Source organism: Cyclopterus lumpus, chromosome 16, assembly GCF_009769545.1.
Source record: "Cyclopterus lumpus isolate fCycLum1 chromosome 16, fCycLum1.pri, whole genome shotgun sequence".
Lineage (NCBI taxonomy): Eukaryota > Metazoa > Chordata > Actinopteri > Perciformes > Cyclopteridae > Cyclopterus > Cyclopterus lumpus.
In genome coordinates, this window is record NC_046981.1 from 1,072,161 (window position 1) to 1,097,536 (window position 25,376).

At 43.4% G+C, this 25,376-nt stretch overlaps 1 protein-coding gene across 1 annotated transcript; it reads right to left on the reverse strand.

Annotated features, from left to right (window-relative positions):
* Window positions 1-223: 223 nt before the first annotated feature.
* On the reverse strand, window positions 224-22,864 carry trim33l (tripartite motif containing 33, like). The gene is made up of 14 exons (XM_034553952.1): window positions 22,635-22,864; window positions 18,798-18,848; window positions 18,515-18,650; window positions 17,281-17,407; window positions 16,986-17,102; window positions 16,707-16,821; window positions 16,126-16,272; window positions 15,915-16,026; window positions 11,127-13,024; window positions 10,221-10,756; window positions 8,287-8,398; window positions 7,880-7,936; window positions 7,573-7,683; window positions 224-692 (listed from the first exon to the last, which is right to left on the reverse strand). Exons 2-14 carry the CDS (start codon window positions 18,825-18,827, stop codon window positions 366-368), a joined length of 3,825 nt encoding a protein of 1,274 aa, XP_034409843.1. The 5' UTR covers window positions 18,828-18,848; window positions 22,635-22,864; the 3' UTR covers window positions 224-365.
* Between the last annotated feature and the right edge of the window lie 2,512 nt (window positions 22,865-25,376).

The window sequence follows — 25,376 nt, forward strand, 5'->3', positions numbered from 1 at the left end:
ATGTTGTTACAGTCTGAATGTTGTTAGTCTGAATGTTGTTAGTCTGAATGTTGTTAGTCTGAATGTTGTTACAGTCTGAATGTTGTTAGTCTGAATGTTGTTAGTCTGACTGTAACAGTTTAACTGGAATATTGTAAGTATTGTACTGAAAGATGGCGATAGTCACATGAACTAACGTTTAATTACCTCATAAAAAAACTAGATAAAAAACCCTCACAAACTATTACTCATTTAGAAAATTATTTATTAAAAAAAAGTCAAAGTTTATAAAAAAACACACAGACAATTATCAATGAAATCAACATTCAGAGTCGAGTACACTTCAGCTTCACAGAAAGAGGAATCAGAATAAACTTGTTTGAACTTCAGTTCCCAGAATTCCCGGGTGGTGTTTTGACCTCCGTCTTCGTCCTCTTGGACCGGGACGTCTGTAAGCGATCCAGAAGGTTTCTCAGTCTCTTCCTCGTCTCGTTCCCGTTGGACACTCTGTCGATGGTCGCGTCATGTTCCTTCGATTTGACCTTTGACCCCTTTAGGCCCTTGGCGACTTTTAGTCCGTCTGAGGTGTTGGAGTTGAACCGCAGTCCGGCCGCAGGCGTCCCTCCATTTGAGTTTCTGCTTCTCCGCAACATCGACTTGGAAGCTAAACGGCTCCGGAGACTCTCCTTCAGGATGCTCAGCACGTCGTCGTCCTGGAAACCAAGGACAATCAAGATAATCCTCTCTAATGAACTTTAATGATGTTTAAAGTGCACCACGGTCACATGACTTCATGTTAGTCTATAGAGGAACTCCATCACGGTCACATGACTTCATGTCTATAGAGGAACTCCATCACGGTCACATGACTTCATGTCTATAGAGGAACTCCATCACGGTCACATGACTTCATGTCTATAGAGGAACTCCATCACGGTCACATGACTTCATGTCTATAGAGGAACTCCACCACGGTCACATGACTTCATGTCTATAGAGGAACTCCATCACGGTCACATGACTTCATGTCTATAGAGGAACTCCATCACGGTCACATGACTTCATGTTAGTCTATAGAGGAACTCCATCACGGTCACATGACTTCATGTCTATAGAGGAACTCCACCACGGTCACATGACTTCATGTCTATAGAGGAACTCCATCACGGTCACATGACTTCATGTCTATAGAGGAACTCCATCACGGTCACATGACTTCATGTCTATAGAGGAACTCCACCACGGTCACATGACTTCATGTCTATAGAGGAACTCCATCACGGTCACATGACTTCATGTTAGTCTATAGAGGAACTCCACCACGGTCACATGACTTCATGTTAGTCTATAGAGGAACTCCACCACGGTCACATGACTTCATGTTAGTCTATAGAGGAACTCCATCACGGTCACATGACTTCATGTTAGTCTATAGAGGAACTCCATCACGGTCACATGACTTCATGTTAGTCTATAGAGGAACTCCACCACGGTCACATGACTTCATGTTAGTCTATAGAGGAACTCCATCACGGTCACATGACTTCATGTTAGTCTATAGAGGAACTCCACCACGGTCACATGACTTCATGTTAGTCTATAGAGGAACTCCATCACGGTCACATGACTTCATGTTAGTCTATAGAGGAACTCCACCACGGTCACATGACTTCATGTTAGTCTACAGAGGAACTCCATCACGGTCACATGACCTCATGTCTACAGAGGAACTCCATCACGGTCACATGACTTCATGTTAGTCTATAGAGGAACTCCATCACGGTCACATGACCTCATGTTAGTCTATAGAGGAACTCCATCACGGTCACATGACCTCATGTTAGTCTATAGAGGAACTCCATCACGGTCACATGACTTCATGTCTATAGAGGAACTCCATCACGGTCACATGACTTCATGTCTATAGAGGAACTCCATCACGGTCACATGACTTCATGTCTATAGAGGAACTCCATCACGGTCACATGACTTCATGTTAGTCTATAGAGGAACTCCACCACGGTCACATGACCTCATGTCTATAGAGGAACTCCACCACGGTGACATGACCTCATGTCTATAGAGGAACTCCATCACGGTCACATGACTTCATGTTAGTCTATAGAGGAACTCCATCACGGTCACATGACTTCATGTCTATAGAGGAACTCCATCACGGTCACATGACTTCATGTCTATAGAGGAACTCCATCACGGTCACATGACTTCATGTCTATAGAGGAACTCCATCACGGTCACATGACTTCATGTTAGTCTATAGAGGAACTCCATCACGGTCACATGACTTCATGTCTACAGAGGAACTCCACCACGGTCACATGACTTCATGTCTATAGAGGAACTCCATCACGGTCACATGACTTCATGTCTATAGAGGAACTCCATCACGGTCACATGACTTCATGTCTATAGAGGAACTCCATCACGGTCACATGACTTCATGTCTATAGAGGAACTCCATCACGGTCACATGACTTCATGTCTATAGAGGAACTCCATCACGGTCACATGACTTCATGTCTATAGAGGAACTCCATCACGGTCACATGACTTCATGTTAGTCTATAGAGGAACTCCATCACGGTCACATGACTTCATGTCTATAGAGGAACTCCATCACGGTCACATGACTTCATGTTAGTCTATAGAGGAACTCCATCACGGTCACATGACCTCATGTCTACAGAGGAACTCCATCACGGTCACATGACTTCATGTTAGTCTATAGAGGAACTCCATCACGGTCACATGACTTCATGTTAGTCTATAGAGGAACTCCATCACGGTCACATGACTTCATGTTAGTCTATAGAGGAACTCCACCACGGTCACATGACTTCATGTCTATAGAGGAACTCCATCACGGTCACATGACTTCATGTCTATAGAGGAACTCCATCACGGTCACATGACTTCATGTCTATAGAGGAACTCCACCACGGTCACATGACTTCATGTCTATAGAGGAACTCCATCACGGTCACATGACTTCATGTCTATAGAGGAACTCCATCACGGTCACATGACTTCATGTCTATAGAGGAACTCCATCACGGTCACATGACCTCATGTCTATAGAGGAACTCCATCACGGTCACATGACTTCATGTCTATAGAGGAACTCCATCACGGTCACATGACTTCATGTCTATAGAGGAACTCCATCACGGTCACATGACCTCATGTCTATAGAGGAACTCCACCACGGTCACATGACTTCATGTCTATAGAGGAACTCCATCACGGTCACATGACTTCATGTCTATAGAGGAACTCCATCACGGTCACATGACTTCATGTTAGTCTATAGAGGAACTCCATCACGGTCACATGACTTCATGTCTATAGAGGAACTCCATCACGGTCACATGACTTCATGTCTACAGAGGAACTCCATCACGGTCACATGACTTCATGTTAGTCTATAGAGGAACTCCATCACGGTCACATGACTTCATGTCTATAGAGGAACTCCACCACGGTCACATGACTTCATGTCTATAGAGGAACTCCATCACGGTCACATGACTTCATGTCTATAGAGGAACTCCACCACGGTCACATGACTTCATGTTAGTCTATAGAGGAACTCCACCACGGTCACATGACTTCATGTCTATAGAGGAACTCCATCACGGTCACATGACTTCATGTTAGTCTATAGAGGAACTCCATCACGGTCACATGACTTCATGTCTATAGAGGAACTCCATCACGGTCACATGACTTCATGTCTATAGAGGAACTCCATCACGGTCACATGACTTCATGTTAGTCTATAGAGGAACTCCATCACGGTCACATGACTTCATGTCTATAGAGGAACTCCACCACGGTCACATGACTTCATGTCTATAGAGGAACTCCATCACGGTCACATGACCACATGTCTACAGAGGAACTCCATCACGGTCACATGACTTCATGTTAGTCTATAGAGGAACTCCATCACGGTCACATGACCACATGTCTATAGAGGAACTCCATCACGGTCACATGACTTCATGTTAGTCTATAGAGGAACTCCATCACGGTCACATGACTTCATGTTAGTCTATAGAGGAACTCCATCACGGTCACATGACTTCATGTCTATAGAGGAACTCCATCACGGTCACATGACTTCATGTCTATAGAGGAACTCCATCACGGTCACATGACCTCATGTCTATAGAGGAACTCCACCACGGTCACATGACTTCATGTCTATAGAGGAACTCCATCACGGTCACATGACTTCATGTCTATAGAGGAACTCCATCACGGTCACATGACTTCATGTCTATAGAGGAACTCCACCACGGTCACATGACTTCATGTCTATAGAGGAACTCCATCACGGTCACATGACCTCATGTCTATAGAGGAACTCCACCACGGTCACATGACTTCATGTCTATAGAGGAACTCCATCACGGTCACATGACTTCATGTCTATAGAGGAACTCCATCACGGTCACATGACTTCATGTCTATAGAGGAACTCCATCACGGTCACATGACTTCATGTCTATAGAGGAACTCCATCACGGTCACATGACTTCATGTCTATAGAGGAACTCCATCACGGTCACATGACCTCATGTCTATAGAGGAACTCCATCACGGTCACATGACTTCATGTTAGTCTATAGAGGAACTCCATCACGGTCACATGACTTCATGTCTATAGAGGAACTCCATCATGGTCACATGACTTCATGTTAGTCTATAGAGGAACTCCACCACGGTCACATGACTTCATGTCTATAGAGGAACTCCATCACGGTCACATGACCTCATGTCTATAGAGGAACTCCATCACGGTCACATGACTTCATGTCTATAGAGGAACTCCATCACGGTCACATGACTTCATGTCTATAGAGGAACTCCATCACGGTCACATGACTTCATGTTAGTCTATAGAGGAACTCCATCACGGTCACATGACCTCATGTCTATAGAGGAACTCCATCACGGTCACATGACTTCATGTCTATAGAGGAACTCCACCACGGTCACATGACTTCATGTCTATAGAGGAACTCCATCACGGTCACATGACTTCATGTCTATAGAGGAACTCCATCACGGTCACATGACTTCATGTTAGTCTATAGAGGAACTCCATCACGGTCACATGACTTCATGTCTATAGAGGAACTCCACCACGGTCACATGACTTCATGTCTATAGAGGAACTCCATCACGGTCACATGACTTCATGTCTATAGAGGAACTCCACCACGGTCACATGACTTCATGTCTATAGAGGAACTCCACCACGGTCACATGACTTCATGTCTATAGAGGAACTCCATCACGGTCACATGACTTCATGTCTATAGAGGAACTCCATCACGGTCACATGACTTCATGTCTATAGAGGAACTCCACCACGGTCACATGACTTCATGTCTGTAGAGGAACTCCATCACGGTCACATGACTTCATGTCTATAGAGGAACTCCACCACGGTCACATGACTTCATGTCTATAGAGGAACTCCATCACGGTCACATGACTTCATGTCTATAGAGGAACTCCACCACGGTCACATGACTTCATGTCTATAGAGGAACTCCACCACGGTCACATGACTTCATGTCTATAGAGGAACTCCATCACGGTCACATGACTTCATGTCTATAGAGGAACTCCATCACGGTCACATGACTTCATGTCTATAGAGGAACTCCATCACGGTCACATGACTTCATGTCTATAGAGGAACTCCATCACGGTCACATGACCTCATGTCTATAGAGGAACTCCATCACGGTCACATGACTTCATGTCTATAGAGGAACTCCATCACGGTCACATGACTTCATGTTAGTCTATAGAGGAACTCCATCACGGTCACATGACTTCATGTCTATAGAGGAACTCCATCACGGTCACATGACTTCATGTCTATAGAGGAACTCCATCACGGTCACATGACTTCATGTTAGTCTATAGAGGAACTCCATCACGGTCACATGACTTCATGTCTACAGAGGAACTCCACCACGGTCACATGACTTCATGTCTATAGAGGAACTCCATCACGGTCACATGACTTCATGTCTATAGAGGAACTCCATCACGGTCACATGACTTCATGTTAGTCTATAGAGGAACTCCACCACGGTCACATGACTTCATGTCTATAGAGGAACTCCATCACGGTCACATGACTTCATGTCTATAGAGGAACTCCACCACGGTCACATGACTTCATGTTAGTCTATAGAGGAACTCCACCACGGTCACATGACTTCATGTCTATAGAGGAACTCCATCACGGTCACATGACTTCATGTCTATAGAGGAACTCCATCACGGTCACATGACTTCATGTCTATAGAGGAACTCCACCACGGTCACATGACTTCATGTCTATAGAGGAACTCCATCACGGTCACATGACTTCATGTCTATAGAGGAACTCCATCACGGTCACATGACTTCATGTCTATAGAGGAACTCCATCACGGTCACATGACTTCATGTCTATAGAGGAACTCCATCACGGTCACATGACCTCATGTCTATAGAGGAACTCCACCACGGTCACATGACTTCATGTCTATAGAGGAACTCCATCACGGTCACATGACTTCATGTCTATAGAGGAACTCCACCACGGTCACATGACCTCATGTCTATAGAGGAACTCCATCACGGTCACATGACTTCATGTCTATAGAGGAACTCCATCACGGTCACATGACCTCATGTCTATAGAGGAACTCCACCACGGTCACATGACCTCATGTCTATAGAGGAACTCCACCACGGTCACATGACTTCATGTCTATAGAGGAACTCCATCACGGTCACATGACTTCATGTCTATAGAGGAACTCCATCACGGTCACATGACTTCATGTCTATAGAGGAACTCCATCACGGTCACATGACTTCATGTCTATAGAGGAACTCCATCACGGTCACATGACCTCATGTCTATAGAGGAACTCCACCACGGTCACATGACTTCATGTCTATAGAGGAACTCCATCACGGTCACATGACCTCATGTCTATAGAGGAACTCCACCACGGTCACATGACCTCATGTCTATAGAGGAACTCCACCACGGTCACATGACCTCATGTCTATAGAGGAACTCCATCACGGTCACATGACTTCATGTCTATAGAGGAACTCCATCACGGTCACATGACCTCATGTCTATAGAGGAACTCCACCACGGTCACATGACCTCATGTCTATAGAGGAACTCCACCACGGTCACATGACTTCATGTCTATAGAGGAACTCCATCACGGTCACATGACTTCATGTCTATAGAGGAACTCCATCACGGTCACATGACTTCATGTCTATAGAGGAACTCCATCACGGTCACATGACTTCATGTCTATAGAGGAACTCCATCACGGTCACATGACCTCATGTCTATAGAGGAACTCCACCACGGTCACATGACTTCATGTCTATAGAGGAACTCCATCACGGTCACATGACCTCATGTCTATAGAGGAACTCCACCACGGTCACATGACCTCATGTCTATAGAGGAACTCCACCACGGTCACATGACCACATGTCTACAGAGGAACTCTAAACTCGGTTTACCTGCGGGGCGTCTGGAAACAGACTCCTGGCGTCACGCAGAAACTCTGCAGCTGTTTCATAGGAAGGAGAGCGACGGAGAGACAGACGCTCCGACATCAAGGTGAGCTGAGACTGGAGACAACATCCTCATCATCATCATCATCATCATCATCATCATGTGTTAGAGCTCCACCTGCTGGTCAGTATACTCTATTGCAGAAAAAAATTAAACTACTACTACATTTACATTACTGACATTGTGAGTGACACATCTGTGCGTCTCTGATTAATTTGTATAATATTTATTCTCATGATGAGAGAGCATCACCTGAGACAGTCGGGTGCGTCCTTCCACCTTCAGGTGCAGCAGCTGCCTCTCACACCGCTGAGATTCAGACCACACAAAACGAGACTTTAACTTCATGGGAACAAAGAACCGGTCTTAAACCGGTCCAGTACCGAGTGTCCCAGAAGGAGACTGGAGGTCCTGGTTCTCTGGTTCTGTGCATGAGGTTGTCCAACATTAATAATAACATTCTGAGGCAGCAGCAACTAGGCCTACATTAAAGTCTTCTCCAATACTAGACCCGGTTCTTTAGACCGGTGGACCCCGTGAGTCACTGAGACCCAAACACATGGTGAGAGGGTCCAGGTGGAAACATCCTAAAGGTACTCTTTAAAAGAGCTCGAGCAACGATAAGAAACATCTTTAAATATACATATGTGAACTCTCACCCTCTGGTCCTGCAGATTGAGACAGGGTCTCTGAGGTCTTGGTGGTCTGTCAGAGCTGAAGGGGTCTGAGGGGTCCAACAGGTCCTGACACAGTGAGCAGATCCACTCGGACCTGTAGGAAACATTCAGTCGGAACCTTTTCTTCTTATTCTGTGTTTTTAAGTGTTACATTGCTAAAAGTCTTCCAGAAAGAGAGAGATTATGTCTTCTGAGTGGCTGGTGGGCTTTTAATGTGAAATGTCTGTGCAGGAAGTGTTTCATTTAGGAGACTGAGATATTACATCGATATGAGATATTACATTGATATGAGATATGAGATATTACATTGATATGAGATATTACATCGATATGAGATATTACATTGATATGAGATATGAGATATTACATTGATATGAGATATTACATCGATATGAGATATTACATTGATATGAGATATGAGATATTACATTGATATGAGATATTACATTGATATGAGATATGAGATATTACATTGATATGAGATATGAGATATTACATTGATATGAGATATTACATTGATATGAGATATGAGATATTACATCGATATGAGATATTACATTGATATGAGATATGAGATATTACATTGATATGAGATATTACATCGATATGAGATATTACATCGATATGAGATATTACATTGATATGAGATATGAGATATTACATCGATATGAGATATTACATTGATATGAGATATGAGATATTACATCGATATGAGATATTACATTGATATGAGATATGAGATATTACATTGATATGAGATATGAGATATTACATTGATGAGATATTACATTGATATGAGATATGAGATATTACATTGATATGAGATATTACATTGATATGAGATATTACATCGATATGAGATATTACATTGATATGAGATATGAGATATTACATTGATATGAAATATTACATTGATGTGAGATATGAGATATTACATTGATATTGTGATATGAGATATTACATTGATACAATATATTACATTGATATGAGATATGAGATATTACATTGATATTGTGATATGAGATATTACATCGATATGAGATATGAGATATTACATTGATATTGTGATATGAGATATTACATCGATATGAGATATTACATTGATATGAGATATTACATTGATATTGTGATATGAGATATTACATCGATATGAGATATTACATTGATATTGTGATATGAGATATTACATCGATATGAGATATGAGATATTACATTGATATGAGATATTACATTGATATTGTGATATGAGATATTACATTGATATGAGATATTACATTGATATTGTGATATGAGATATTACATCGATATGAGATATGAGATATTACATTGATATTGTGATATGAGATATTACATCGATATGAGATATGAGATATTACATTGATACGAGATATTACATTGATATGAGATATTACATTGATATTGTGATATGAGATATTACATCGATATGAGATATGAGATATTACATTGATATGAGATATGAGATATTACATTGATATGAGATATGAGATATTACATTGATATGAGATATTACATTGATATTGTGATATGAGATATTACATCGATATGAGATATTACATTGATATTGTGATATGAGATATTACATCGATATGAGATATGAGATATTACATCGATATCGTGATATGAGATATTACATCGATATCGTAATATGAGACGAGATATTACATTAATATCGTACCTCTGAATTGTTTCAGATGTCAGAAACGGTTCGTTTTAGCAGGACAAAGTTTCTTTAAAATCTCAAATATATGAAATACAGATATGTAAGAATGACGTTGGTGCTTCTCTGGTTGATTTAATAGGTTAAACCCTCGAGCAGCTCTGGAGACACGCAGGGAATATGATCAAATATAATTATGACAGAGGGAAATATGATTGCCTGATTTATGGACTCTTACCGGATGTCGGGTCCAACAGGGGGATCATGACAGTCCCGGTGGTACCCTCGACCGCAGGAGGAACAGATTATTGAACTGTTGGCCGACTGACAGGCGGAGCAGGTGACCGTCACCAGAGTCACTGGGGACTCTGGGGACTCTGGGGACCCTGGGGACTCTGGGGACCCTGGGGACCCTGGGGACTCTGGGGACCCTGGGGACCCTGGGGACTCTGGGGACCCTGGGGACCCTGGGGACTCTGGGGACCCTGGGGACCCTGGGGACTCTGGGGACTCTGGGGACTCTGGGGACTCTGGGGACCCTGGGGACCCTGGGGACCCTGGGGACTCTGGGGACTCTGGGGACCCTGGGGACCCTGGGGACTCTGGGGACTCTGGGGACTCTGGGGACCCTGGGGACTCTGGGGACTCTGGGGACCCTGGGGACCCTGGGGACTCTGGGGACTCTGGGGACCCTGGGGACTCTGGGGACTCTGGGGACTCTGGGGACTCCGGCAGCTCCGTGATGATGTCATCTGTGACCTCACCTGCATGGGGCTGTGACAGAGCAGAGAGGAGCACCTGGATGACTGAAATGTTACCTGGATCATTTACAGTTTGTTGCCCCAGTGCATGCTGGGATGCTGACCTAAACACCCCAGAATCAATGTGCAGCACAATCAAAAACGACCCGCTTACCTTTATTTAAAAAAAAGAGTGCACTGCTTTCAAAGAACCAGATTATTATATCTTGATTTCCTGCTTCACTTTGTTTGTTTTTACGATTCACAGGTGAATCTTAAAAGTACTCCTTTACTCCGGTGAAAGTACTAATACCAACTGTGAAAATACTCATACTATCAGTAAGAGGTAATAACCCTCTGACCCCCCCTCCCCCTACAGCTGGCATGATATTCCACTACTGTACCTGAGTGACTTCTCTTATCTCCTTCAGGTAAAGCTCTTCTCCAGTTACAGGCAGCCTGAACAGAGACACTCTGGGCTGCCATTGGCTCATAATGCAGTCTGGGTGTCCAATCACAGAACACCGTTCAGGTTCTGTATGCGATGCTTCAGGTGCAGGTTCAGGTTCTGTATCCGATGGTTCAGGTTCTGTATCTGATGGTTCAGGTTCTGTATCTGATACCTCAGGTGCAGGTTTAGGTTCAAATTCTGTATGCGATGCTTCAGGTTCAGATTCTGTATGCGATGCTTCAGGTTCAGGTTCTGTATGCGATGCTTCAGGTTCAGGTTCAGATTCTGTATACGATGCTTCAGGTTCAGGTTCAGATTCTGTATACGATGCTTCAGGTTCAGGTTCAGATTCTGTATACGATGCTTCAGGTTCAGGTTCAGATTCTGTATGCGATGCTTCAGGTTCAGGTTCAGATTCTGTATGCGATACTTCAGGTTCAGGTTCAGGTTCAAATTCTGTATGCGATACTTCAGGTTCAAATTCTGTATGCGATGCTTGAGGTTCAGGTTCAGATTCTGTATGCGATAATTCAGGTTCAGGTTCAAATTCTGAATGCGATGCTTGAGGTTCAGGTTCTGTATGCAATGCTTCAGGTGCAGGTTCAGGTTCTGTATCTGATGGTTCAGGTTCTGTATGCGATGCTTCAGGTGCAGGTTCAGGTTCTGTATGCGATGCTTGAGGTGCAGGTTCAGATTCTGTATGCGATGCTTCAGGTGCAGGTTCAGGTTCTGTATGCGATGCTTCAGGTGCAGGTTCAGATTCTGTATACGATGTTTCAGGTGCAGGTTCAGGTTCTGTATGCGATGCTTCAGGTTCAGGTTCTGTATGCGATGCTTCAGGTGCAGGTTCAGGTTCTTCAAGTTCTGTATCCGAAACTTCAGGTGCGGGTTCAGGTTCTTCAGGTTCTGTATCCGATAATTCAGGTTCAGGTTCTGTATGCAATACTTCAGGTGCAGGAACATACCGTTCCGCTGCTGGTGCAGGTTCTTCAGACACGGTGGACGTCGGTTCGTTCTCTGCAGGTTCTGCCCGCCTCGCTGCGATCGGCTGAACACCGCGATCACAGGCGGAGTCCGCCACCGCCCTCACCACAGGACTCTGCTGCTGGTCTTTCAGAGAAGAAGAATGAAGGCCGATATCGGGGGTGAGGCGCTTGTCGCTGCTGGTTGTGGTGAAGCTGACATCCTTCAGTGGTTGACGTGGTGCCGGGCCACTCGGTCTGCCAGAGTCTGAGTTTTTCTTCTTCTTTCCATTGGGTGTCACAGGGCTGACATTTCCCATCAGGCTCTTTTTGTGATCAAGCCAGGTGTTTTCAGGTAAGATCGGACTGAGCACCATGGGAAACTGAGGCACGACCGACCAAAGGCTAAAGCAGGACGTGGTCTGAGCGCCGTGTAGCAGGGCGGTGCTGGACTGATTCTGGTTCTGGGGGGCAGTCGGTTTGTTCACAGCCAGTGAGGACTGGACCGGTTTCAGGACCAGAGACGGATCTGATGAAGGGGGGTGAGGAGCCAACAAAAGCCTTGGACAGTTGACTGGAACAGGTGAGTCTTTGATGCAGGTGATCCAGTTTTGAGGAAGGGTCCCGCAGGGGGGTGCAAGAACGGTGGAGGTGGTTGGAATGACGTTGAAGAAGGAGGAAGGAGAAAGACGCAACTGACTGGACGAAGACTGTGAGGATGTAGCGACAAGAGCAACGGATGAGTCAATGGTGGTCCTGGTTTGGAGGGGTGGTCTGTAGGGTGGAGGAGGAACGGTGGAGGTGGGAGGGGAAGAGGAGGAGTCATTTGGAGTTTTCTGATTGGTGGTTTGAGAAACGGAGAACGGGATCCATTTCACCTCAAGTGCACCTGGAAACAGAAACATCTTCATCAAATATAAACATCAGGACGTTCAGAGCCAATCAGAAACATAAAAACATGACGTGATATATCAGGGATCCACACCGGTTTGATCAGTCTTCATATTTCATATCCGAGCAGGTTCTACCGAGAACCCTTTTATATCCCAAGGGTTTCATCTAGAACCCACCGAGGGGGTTCTGTGATGATATAATGTAATAGCGCTCCTAGTGATAACTACTGTGTATTATAATGTGTTTACATGCTGAAGGGTCAAGTCAAATAAATAACACTGCATGTATTATGTAATTATATTAAAAGAATAACACTAAATGTGATTGTGGAAGGAAAACCTGTTAATGCCTGTGAGTAAATCAAGGACACGGCCTGAAGAATGTTGAATGGCTAAAGGTCATTTGAATCCAAAGCTGAGGAACGTTGTTTATGCAAACAGGGGTTTGTTTGACCAAAAGAGACACAGAACAGAACCAGGTCTCGTCCAATCGATGGGCTGGAAGAGAGGAGGACCTCTGCTAAGGTCGGCAGATCTTTTTGCTGGTAACTTCTACGCCGGTCTGCCTGGAGGGGGGCATAAGATCTCTAGTCCATGGGATACCATCCATCCATCCATTATCACCCGCTTATCCGGGGTCGGGTCGCGGTGGCAGCAGGCCGACCCAGGCCTCCCTCTCACCCGCAACACTTTCCAGCTCATTCTGGGGGATCCCGAGGCGTTCCAAGGCCAGCCGGGAGATATAATCCCTCCAGCGTGTCCTCGGTCTTCCCCGGGGCCTCCTACCAGTTGGACGTGCCCGGAAAACCTCTAATGGAAGGCGTCCAGGAGGGAGCAATCCGCCGGTTTCCGGCAGAGCACCATGGCCTCAGATTTGGAGGTGCTAACTCTCATCCCTGCCGCTTCGCACTCGGCTGCAAAACGCCCCAGTGAATGTTGGAGGTCACGGTCCGACAGGACCACATCATCCGCAAACAGCAGAGAGGCGATCCCGAGACTCCCGAACCGGATCCTCTCCGCCTCCTGGCTGCGCCTAGATATCCTGTCCATGAAGGTCACGAACAGGACCGGTGATAAAGGGCAGCCCTGGCGGAGGCCAACACCCACCGGGAACGTGTCTGACTTACTACCGAGGAGACGAACACAGCTCCTACTGCAGGCGTACAGAGACCGGATGGCCCGTGCCAACGGGTCCGGCACCCCATACTCCCGCAGCACCCCCCACAAAAACCCCCGAGGGACCCGGTCGAAAGCCTTCTCCAGGTCTACAAAGCACATGTAAACTGGTTGGGCAAACTCCCAGGACCCCTCCAGTAATCTTGCGAGGGTAAAGAGCTGGTCCACTGTTCCACGACCGGGACGGAATCCGCACTGTTTTCTCCATCATTGCTCACGTGAGCGTTGAAGTCTCCAAGGAGAACTATGGAGTCGGCAGGCGGCGCCCTTTCCAGGACCCCTCCCACCGACTCCAAGAAGGCCGGATACTCCGAAATGCTGTTCGGCGCATAAGCACAAACAACAGTCAGAGCCTTACTCCCCGCAACCCGTAGGCGCAGGGAGGCGACCCTCTCGTTCCCCGGGGAAAACTCCAACACAGCGGCGCTCATAGTGGGATTCCATTTGTAATTGTGTGATATTGATATAAAATATTTTTGCTATAACTTGAACCATCTATTTGGCTTCATTTTGTGGATGGACCTCGTGACAGAGGGAGCTCTCCTGAGGAAGGCCAAACACTACAGTTCTACCAAGAACCCTTTCATATTCCAATGGTTTCATCTAGAACCCACCGTCGGGATCTACCAAGAGCTCTTTCATAATCCAAGGGTTTCATCTAGAACCCACCGTCGGGATCTACCAAGAGCTCTTTCATAATCCAAGGGTTTCACCTAGAACCCACCGTCGGGATCTACCAAGAGCTCTTTCATAATCCAAGGGTTTCACCTAGAACCCACCGTCGGGATCTACCAAGAGCTCTTTCATAATCCAAGGGTTTCACCTAGAACCCACCGTCGGGATCTACCAAGAGCTCTTTCATAATCCAAGGGTTTCACCTAGAACCCAACATTGGGATCTACCAAGAGCTCTTTCATAATCCAAGGGTTTCACCTAGAACCCACCGTCGGGATCTACCAAGAGCTCTTTCATATTCCAAGGGTTTCATCTAGAACCCACCGCCGGGATCTACCAAGAGCTCTTTCATAATCCAAGGGTTTCATCAAGAAACGCACCGTCGGGATCTACCAAGAGCTCTTTCATAATCCAAGGGTTTCATCTAGAACCCACCGTCGGGATCTACCAAGAGCTCTTTCATATTCCAAGGGTTTCATCTAGAACCCACCGCCGGGATCTACCAAGAGCTCTTTCATAATCCAAGGGTTTCATCTAGAACCAACCGTCGGGATCTATCAAGAACCCTTTCATATTCCAAGGGTTTCATCTAGAACCCACCGTTGGGATCTATCAAGAACCCTTTCATATTCCAAGGGTTTCATCTAGAACCCACCGTTGGGATCTATCAAGAACCCTTTCATATTCCAAGGGTTTCATCTAGAACCCACCGTTGGGATCTATCAAGAACCCTTTCATATTCCAAGGGTTTCATCTAGAACCCACCGTTGGGATCTATCAAGAACCCTTTCATATTCCAAGGGTTTCTCTTGGAATCACCAAGGGGGTTATGCCAAGAATCTTTTCCTATTTCAAAAGTTTCATCTAGAATCCACTGTTGGGGATCTACCAAGAACCCCAAGGATTTCACCAAGAACCCAAGAAGGGGGTTCTACCAAGAACCCTTGTATATTCTAAGGATTTCTCCCGGAACCCTTCAGGCTGATGTGACGCAACTCAACCTACAACAATGTTGTGGACAAAACGCCGACTCACCAAAGCTCAGCACGGCCTCCACAGACGCCGTGGAGGTCACAACCTTCAGTTGAGACATGACCTGAGGAGGGGACGCGTCCAGATCCGGACATTCCTTCAGATGATGATTAACCTGCCGGCAGGAAAGACACGAGAACGAGTGTTCTGTAAGTCATCGACACAAAGGTTCACATCCCTTGTTTGAGATACCTTTTTAAATATCACGTCTCACCTGAGTGGCGTAGGCCCTCAGGGCCGACAGGTCGTTGGTGTTTTGGGCTTTTTCTATAATTTTCGTGATTAACAGCTGGTTCTGCAACAGATGCATCGTCTTCGCCATCTTCATCTTAATCTGCTCGATCTCCAACAAACTCACCTCCTGCTCAGAACCCCCCCACACACAACAGGTAGAGAGGAACCGGATCAATAACAGGCAATCGGGTGGTATCGAGGAACGTCAGACAGGAAGTCGACCGAGACGGTCGTTCTTCCTCTTCTTGATGTGAGAAGAAGATTGTTGGATATGAAGTGAAATCTAAAGAGCATCCTGTAAACGATACGTATAGAAGAACAGAAGAACCGAACAATAGAAGAACAGAAAAAGAACAATGGGGCGACTGTGGGTCAGTGGTTAGTAGGTCCATCTTTCAATCAGGATGTGTCCTTGAGCAAGACACCTGAATTGTTCCCTGTAGCTGTTCTACAGGGTGTTAATGTAACATGGTTGTAAGTCGCTTTGGATAAAAGCGTCAGCTAAATGACATGTGATGTAATGTAACGTAACAATAGAAGAAGAAGAACAATAGATTCTACCTCGGCCTGCCTCAGGATCTCCTCCTTTCTCTTCATCAGATTGTCCATGATGACGCTGAACGACTGCTGAAGCTCAGACCTCAGTTTGGAACGACTTTCAGCGATGTCCTGCACCCTGGAAGAGGGAGGAGGAAGAGGAGGAAGGGGAGGAAGAGGAAGGGGAGGAGAGAGGAAGAAGAGGAGGAGGAGGAGGAGGAGGAAGAGGAACATAACGCTTAATTTCTTGATCAATCATTCTATTAATTGATAAGTGTCATTAATACTTAACGTTTCTTCTACCTGGTCTTCATATCTAACAGGCTCCGCCTCATTGTGTCTCTCTGCGCTGTGATTGGCTGAACCCGGTTCTCAAGCTGCGTCTTCACAGCGGCCAGCGCCTCTTTTACAAAAAGATACCTGAGAGGAAGAGAAGAGGATGTAGCATGATTGTAGAAGGAGTTTGATTATTGATCAGTAAGTATTGATTGAAGTGGTTTAAACTACAGCTTGTTCTAGGATGCTTTTATTGTGAGGACATCTGTTAGTAAAGAGACTTTCTAAAAGATAAAAAATTACAACAAATAAAATGACACACCTGTGGTTCATGTGGGACGCGAGCTGACAGTCTCTACAGGTGAGCTCTTGACAGGTGAAGCAGTAGAGTTTCAGCGGCTCACAGGGGTGGAGTCTACAGAACTTGATGGGAGGAGATGAGACATCTCCTGGAGACAGGAAGCAGACCAAAGAGGAGATTAGTCCAGAGTCCTGGTTCTTTAAAGAGAAGTCTATGCTTCGTGTGTTAAAGCTGCATTCTCTCTCCTGACCACCAGGGGGCGAGTCCTCTGGTTGTATAGAAGTCTATGCTTCATGTGTTAAAGCTGCATTCTCTCTCCTGACCACCAGGGGGCGACTCCTCCGGTTGTATAGAAGTCTATGCTTCATGTGTTAAAGCTGCATTCTCTCTCCTGACCACCAGGGGGCGAGTCCTCCGGTTGTATAGAAGTCTATGCTTCATGTGTTAAAGCTGCATTCTCTCTACTGACCACCAGGGGGCGAGTCCTCTGGTTGTATAGAAGTCTATGCTTCATGTGTTAAAGCTGCATTCTCTCTCCTGACCACCAGGGGGCGAGTCCTCTGGTTGTATAGAAGTCTATGCTTCACGTGTTAAAGCTGCATTCTCTCTCCTGACCACCAGGGGGCGAGTCCTCTGGTTGTATAGAAGTCTATGCTTCATGTGTTAAAGCTGCATTCTCTCTCCTGACCACCAGGGGGCGAGTCCTCCGGTTGTATAGAAGTCTATGCTTCATGTGTTAAAGCTGCATTCTCTCTACTGACCACCAGGGGGCGAGTCCTCTGGTTGTATAGAAGTCTGTGCTTCAGGAACAGGCACACCTGCTGGCGGTCCTCAGGGCCTCGGGCCATGTGACCGGGACATCTTAATGATGAAGGGGGGTTCGGGGCGGTTCAACATAAGAAAGGCTCTCCTGTTATTATGGGATTTAACGACTTCACCCCCCTGATGACTCAACACATACACATTCCCGGGCAGCAGAACAAAGAAGTGTCTGTATATCTGCTGTTCTCGGCAGTATTGATCATCCATGACTGGAACAGATCTTGTATTTCTTGTATTGAAGTGTTTTGACTGTGCTAAGCTGTGTAGGGCGTCACTAGGAGATAATCCATGTGTGATGTATGTAACGATGTCATTTACCTGCTTTATCACAACGTCTTGTATTAATGTGTACTGAGAGGGTAAGAAGGGAGAGATATCTCCCCTTAGCCCGATGGACGGATCAATACAAGGCGATCAATAGGTGAGATCTGACCTGACGGCGGCTGATTGAGCATCTGGTGCGATCTGGTTAGCGTCACTCTGCGGTGAGCCGACAAGCACACCTCACACAGGGCTTCATTACAGTCCAGACACCAGCACCTGAAGGAGGAGGAGCCACAGCTGCAGCGCTGAGGAGAGGGGAGGAGTTAACAGGTCATGGGACTTAGGGAGGAGGAGTTAACAACAGGTACTTCTACACGTCATGGTACTTTCCTGGAGTACTTCTGAGGTCAGTTATGTAATGTGCTGAATGTTATGCTCAGAGTTTGAGTTACCTGCTGCTGGATCTGTGCTGCCGGCTCCATGTCAAAGAAACTAGTCAGGTACTGAGAGAGAGACAGGTGAGGAGAGACAGACAGGTGAGGAGAAATAGAGAGAGACAGGTGAGGAGAGAGAGAGACAGACAGGTGAGGACAGACAGACAGGTGAGGAGACAGACAGGTGAGGAGACAGACAGGTGAGGAGACAGACAGGTGATGAGAGAGAGAGAGACAGACAGGTGAGGAGAGAGAGACAGGTGAGGAGAGACAGACAGGTGAGGAGAGAGAGAGAGACAGACAGGTGAGGAGAGAGAGACAGGTGAGGAGAAATAGAGAGAGACAGGTGAGGAGAGAGAGAGACAGACAGGTGAGGAGAGAGAGAGAGACAGACAGGTGAGGAGAGACAGACAGTTGAGGAGAGAGAGAGAGACAGACACGTGAGGAGAAAGAGAGACAGACAGGTGAGGAGAGAGAGAGACAGACCGGTGAGGAGAGAGAGACAGTTGAGGAGAGAGAGAGAGACAGACAGGTGAGGAGACAGACAGGTGAGGAGAGAGAAAGAGACAGACAGGTGAGGAGAGAGACAGACAGGTGAGGAGAAAGAGAGACAGACAGGTGAGACACAGAAGTTATTTATGTCAAACAAACGTTCAAATAAAAACACATCAAAGATGAATCTGATTCCTAAATAATAACATTCCTGCAAGAGAGTTTGGTTTGGTATCAAGTATTAATAAGTATTCATTCAAGTACAATAAGTATTAATATGTATGCACTCAAGTATTAATACGTATTCATTCAAGTACAATAAGTATTAATATGTATGCACTCAAGTATTAATAAGTATTAATTCAAGTATTCATTCATGTATTAATAAGAATATCATAATACTGCGAATATATAAATACTATAACACTTTTATATACATTACATCTTAATGACTATACCTTGAATAGGGAAGGTAGCGCCGTAGCAGCACTTAAATGTCTCTTACTGATAGCACTTTGTAGTTTAACACTTTAGTAGCACTTAAATGTCTCTTACTGATAGCACTTTGTAGTTTAACACTTTAGTAACACTTAAATGTCTCTTACCGATAGCACTTTGTTGTTTAGCACTTTAGCAGCACTTAAATGTCTCTTACTGATAGTACTTTGTAGTTTAACACTTTAGCAGCACTTACATGTCTCTTACTGATAGCACTTTGTAGTTTAACACTTTAGTAACACTTAAATGTCTCTTACTGATAGCACTTTGTAGTTTAACTTTATTGAAGAAATTGTACTTTCTTGATTCTTGTTGTTCTGAGTTTGGACTCATGGTTTAATGCACTTATTGTAAGTCGCTTTGGATAAAAGCGTCAGCTAAATGACATGTCATGAAATGTAATGTATTAATGTGATGTAATGAAATGTAATGTAAAGTAATAATGTAATGTAAAGTAATAATGTAATGTAAAGTAATAATGTAATGTGATGTAATCTAAAGTAATAATGCAATGTAATGTAATGAAATGTAATCTAAAGTAATAATGTAATGTGATGTAATAAAATGTAATGTAAAGTAATAATGTAATGTAAAGTAATACAATGTAATGTAAAGTAATAATGTAATGTAAAGTAATAATGTAATGTAATGTAAAGTAATAATGTAATGTGATGTAATGTAATGTAAAGTAATAATGTAATGTGATGTAAAGTAATAATGTAATGTGATGTAATAAAATGTAATGTAAAGTAATAATGTAATGTAAAGTAATAATGTAATGTAAAGTAATAATGTAATGTAATGTAATGTAAAGTAATGTAAAGTAATAATGTAATGTAAAGTGATAAAATGTAATCTTAATAATGTAATGTAAAGTAATAATGTAATGTAAAGTAATAATGTAATGTGATGTAATAAAATGTAATCTAAAGTAATAATGTAATGTAAATTAATAATGTAATGTGATGTAATGTAAAGTACTAATGTAATGTAAAGTAATAATGTAATGTGATGTAATGTAATGTAAAGTAATAATGTAATGTAATGTAAAGTAATAATGTAATGTAAAGTAATAATGTAATGTAATGTGATGTAAAGTAATAATGTAATGTGATGTAATGTAAAGTAATAATGTAATGTAAAGTAATAATGTAATGTGATGTAATGTAATGTAAAGTAATAATGTAATGTAAAGTAATAATGTAATGTGATGTAATGTAAAGTAATAATGTAATGTAAAGTAATAATGTAATGTAAAGTAATAACGTAATGTGATGTAATGTAATGTAAAGTAATAATGTAATGTGATGTAATGTAAAGTAATAATGTAATGTAAAGTAATAATGTAATGTAAAGTAATAACGTAAAGTAATAATGTAATGTAAAGTAATAATGTAATGTAAAGTAATAACGTAATGTGATGTAATGTAATGTAAAGTAATAATGTAATGTAAAGTAATAATGTAATGTAAAGTAATAATGTAATGTGATGTAATGTAATGTAAAGTAATAATGTAATGTGATGTAATGTAAAGTAATAATGTAATGTGATGTAATGTAAAGTAATAATGTAATGTGATGTAATGTAATGTAAAGTAATAATGTAATGTGATGTAATGTAAAGTAATAATATAATGTGATGTAATGTAAAGTAATAATGTAATGTAAAGTAATAATGTAATGTGATGTAATGTAAAGTAATAATGTAATGTAAAGTAATAATGTAATGTAAAGTAATAACGTAATGTAAAGTAATAATGTAATGTAAAGTAATAATGTAATGTAAAGTAATGTAATGTAAAGTAATAATGTAATGTAATGTAAAGTAATAATGTAATGTAAAGTAATAAAGTAATAATGTAATGTAAAGTAATAATGTAATGTAAAGTAATAACGTAATGTGATATAATGTAATGTAAAGTAATAATGTAATGTAAAGTAATAATGTAATGTAAAGTAATAATGTAATGTAATGTAAAGTAATAATGTAATGTAAAGTAATAATGTAATGTAAAGTAATAACGTAATGTAAAGTAATAATGTAATGTAAAGTAATAATGTAATGTAAAGTAATAACGTAATGTGATATAATGTAATGTAAAGTAATAATGTAATGTAAAGTAATAAAGTAATAATGTAATGTAAAGTAATAAAGTAATAATGTAATGTAAAGTAATAACGTAATGTGATATAATGTAATGTAAAGTAATAATGTAATGTAAAGTAATAACGTAATGTAAAGTAATAATGTAATGTAAAGTAATAATGTAATGTAAAGTAATAACGTAATGTGATATAATGTAATGTAAAGTAATAATGTAATGTAAAGTAATAAAGTAATAATGTAATGTAAAGTAATAATGTAATGTAAAGTAATAACGTAATGTGATATAATGTAATGTAAAGTAATAATGTAATGTAAAGTAATAATGTAATGTAATGTAAAGTAATAATGTAATGTAAAGTAATAATGTAATGTAATGTAATAATGTAATGTAATGTAAAGTAATAATGTAATGTAAAGTAATAATGTAATGTAAAGTAATAATGTAATGTAATGTAAAGTAATAATGTAATGTAAAGTAATAATGTAATGTAAAGTAATAATGTAATGTAATGTAAAGTAATAATGTAATGTAAAGTAATAATGTAATGTAAAGTAATAATGTAATGTGATGTGCTTTTTAAGAACGCATGCGCACAATGGAGACACGGTCCAAGACGAAGTAGCAGAAATAAACAAAAGATCTTTGATCGGATGATCAATAATGTTACTGTGAACTAATATTAATATTAAAGTGGCCTCACAAGTGTTCTGTTTTAAAATGGACCGAATAGTTTAGTTTTTACTGTAATTTGGCTCACCGTTGAAAGTAGTTCCCGATCCCGTGTATCCTTTCTTCTCGCGAGACTTCGCCAACACAAACATGCGCAACTAAATAAAGTTTGCAGAAGAAGAAAGACCCAAAATGTCCGTTATGGGTCCATAGCTCCGCGTGGCGGTCTGCAGGTCTGACCGGGACCCGGTGTTAAGGCCCTGAGGACCGGACCGACACACACACACGCACGGAAGTCTAGCGGCGACAACGAGGCCGAGCCCGGTTCGACTTCCGGCGGCTTTTCACAATAAAACCCAGCCCTAAAAATACTTTTATTTTGTACTTTTCTGTTATTTATTTTAAATTACAAACAAATTCAATTACATTATGGTCATTATGTTACTTTATTAAACCTATTCATATGTTTTATCTGTTCCTGCTATCAGCTCTGTTGCCAGTCGACTACAAAACCCTTAAAACTGTCCAATATAAATACAACGTGCAATAATAGTCAATAGTTATTCTGTCTGTATGTATACTATTTCAGTTATTTTAAATTATTTTCCTGTTTCATTACTGTTTTTAATGTTGAGGAATTGATCTTCGACTCCAACCTCGCCTGTGACCAGTCTGTTCAACGAAAATCAACTACCCCTATTTATTATTTTATTTTGGACAATTATTGAGTAATTCAAAATAAGAATACATTTGTTGGTTCTGGTGCCCCCTGTGAACTAAAGTGGTAGTGTTGGTTCTGGCGCCCCCTGTGGACTAAAGTGGTAGTGTTGGTTCTGGTGCCCCCTGTGGACTAAAGTGGTAGTGTTGGTTCTGATGCCCCCTGTGGACTAAAGTGGTAGTGTTGGTTCTGGTGCCCCCTGTGAACTAAAGTGGTAGTGTTGGTTCTATTGCCCCCTGTGGACTAAAGTGGTAGTGTTGGTTCTGGTGCCCCCTGTGGACTAAAGTGGTAGTGTTGGTTCTGGTGCCCCCTGTGGACTAAAGTGGTAGTGTTGGTTCTGGTGCCCCCTGTGGACTAAAGTGGTAGTGTTGGTTCTGGTGTCCCCTGTGGACTAAAGTGGTAGTGTTGGTTCTGGTGCCCCCTGTGAACTAAAGTGGTAGTGTTGGTTCTGGTGCCCCCTGTGGACTAAAGTGGTAGTGATGGTTCTGGTGCCCCCTGTGGACTAAAGTGGTAGTGTTGGTTCTGGTGCCCCCTGTGGACTAAAGTGGTAGTGTTGGTTCTGGTGCCCCCTGTGGACTAAAGTGGTAGTGTTGGTTCTGGTGCCCCCTGTGAACTAAAGTGGTAGTGTTGGTTCTGGCGCCCCCTGTGGACTAAAGTGGTAGTGTTGGTTCTGGTGCCCCCTGTGGACTAAAGTGGTAGTGTTGGTTCTGGTGCCCCCTGTGGACTAAAGTGGTAGTGTTGGTTCTGGTGCCCCCTGTGGACTAAAGTGGTAGTGTTGTTTTCTGGTGCCCCCTGTGGACTAAAGTGGTAGTGTTGGTTCTGGTGCCCCCTGTGGACTAAAGTGGTAGTGTTGGTTCTGGTGCCCCCTGTGAACTAAAGTGGTAGTGTTGGTTCTATTGCCCCCTGTGGACTAAAGTGGTAGTGTTGGTTCTGGTGCCCCCTGTGGACTAAAGTGGTAGTGTTGGTTCTGGTGCCCCCTGTGGACTAAAGTGGTAGTGTTGGTTCTGGTGCCCCCTGTGGACTAAAGTGGTAGTGTTGGTTCTGGTGTCCCCTGTGGACTAAAGTGGTAGTGTTGGTTCTGGTGCCCCCTGTGAACTAAAGTGGTAGTGTTGGTTCTGGTGCCCCCTGTGGACTAAAGTGGTAGTGATGGTTCTGGTGCCCCCTGTGGACTAAAGTGGTAGTGTTGGTTCTGGTGCCCCCTGTGGACTAAAGTGGTAGTGTTGGTTCTGGTGCCCCCTGTGGACTAAAGTGGTAGTGTTGGTTCTGGTGCCCCCTGTGAACTAAAGTGGTAGTGTTGGTTCTGGCGCCCCCTGTGGACTAAAGTGGTAGTGTTGGTTCTGGTGCCCCCTGTGGACTAAAGTGGTAGTGTTGGTTCTGGTGCCCCCTGTGGACTAAAGTGGTAGTGTTGGTTCTGGTGCCCCCTGTGGACTAAAGTGGTAGTGTTGTTTTCTGGTGCCCCCTGTGGACTAAAGTGGTAGTGTTGGTTCTGGTGCCCCCTGTGGACTAAAGTGGTGGTGTTGGTTCTGGTGCCCCCTGTGGACTAAAGTGGTAGTGTTGGTTCTGGTGCCCCCTGTGGACTAAAGTGGTAGTGTTGGTTCTGGCGCCCCCTGTGGACTAAAGTGGTGGTGTTGGTTCTGGTGCCCCCTGTGGACTAAAGTGGTAGTGTTGGTTCTGGCGCCCCCTGTGGACTAAAGTGGTAGTGTTGGTTCTGGTGCCCCCTGTGGACTAAAGTGGTAGTGTTGGTTCTGGTGCCCCCTGTGGACTAAAGTGGTAGTGTTGGTTCTGGCGCCCCCTGTGGACTAAAGTGGTGGTGTTGGTTCTGGTGCCCCCTGTGGACTAAAGTGGTAGTGTTGGTTCTGGCGCCCCCTGTGGACTAAAGTGGTAGTGTTGGTTCTGGTGCCCCCTGTGGACTAAAGTGGTAGTGTTGGTTCTGGTGCCCCCTGTGGACTAAAGTGGTAGTGTTGGTTCTGGTGCCCCCTGTGGACTAAAGTGGTAGTGTTGGTTCTGGCGCCCCCTGTGGACTAAAGTGGTGGTGTTGGTTCTGGCGCCCCCTGTGGACTAAAGTGGTAGTGTTGGTTCTGGTGCCCCCTGTGGACTAAAGTGGTAGTGTTG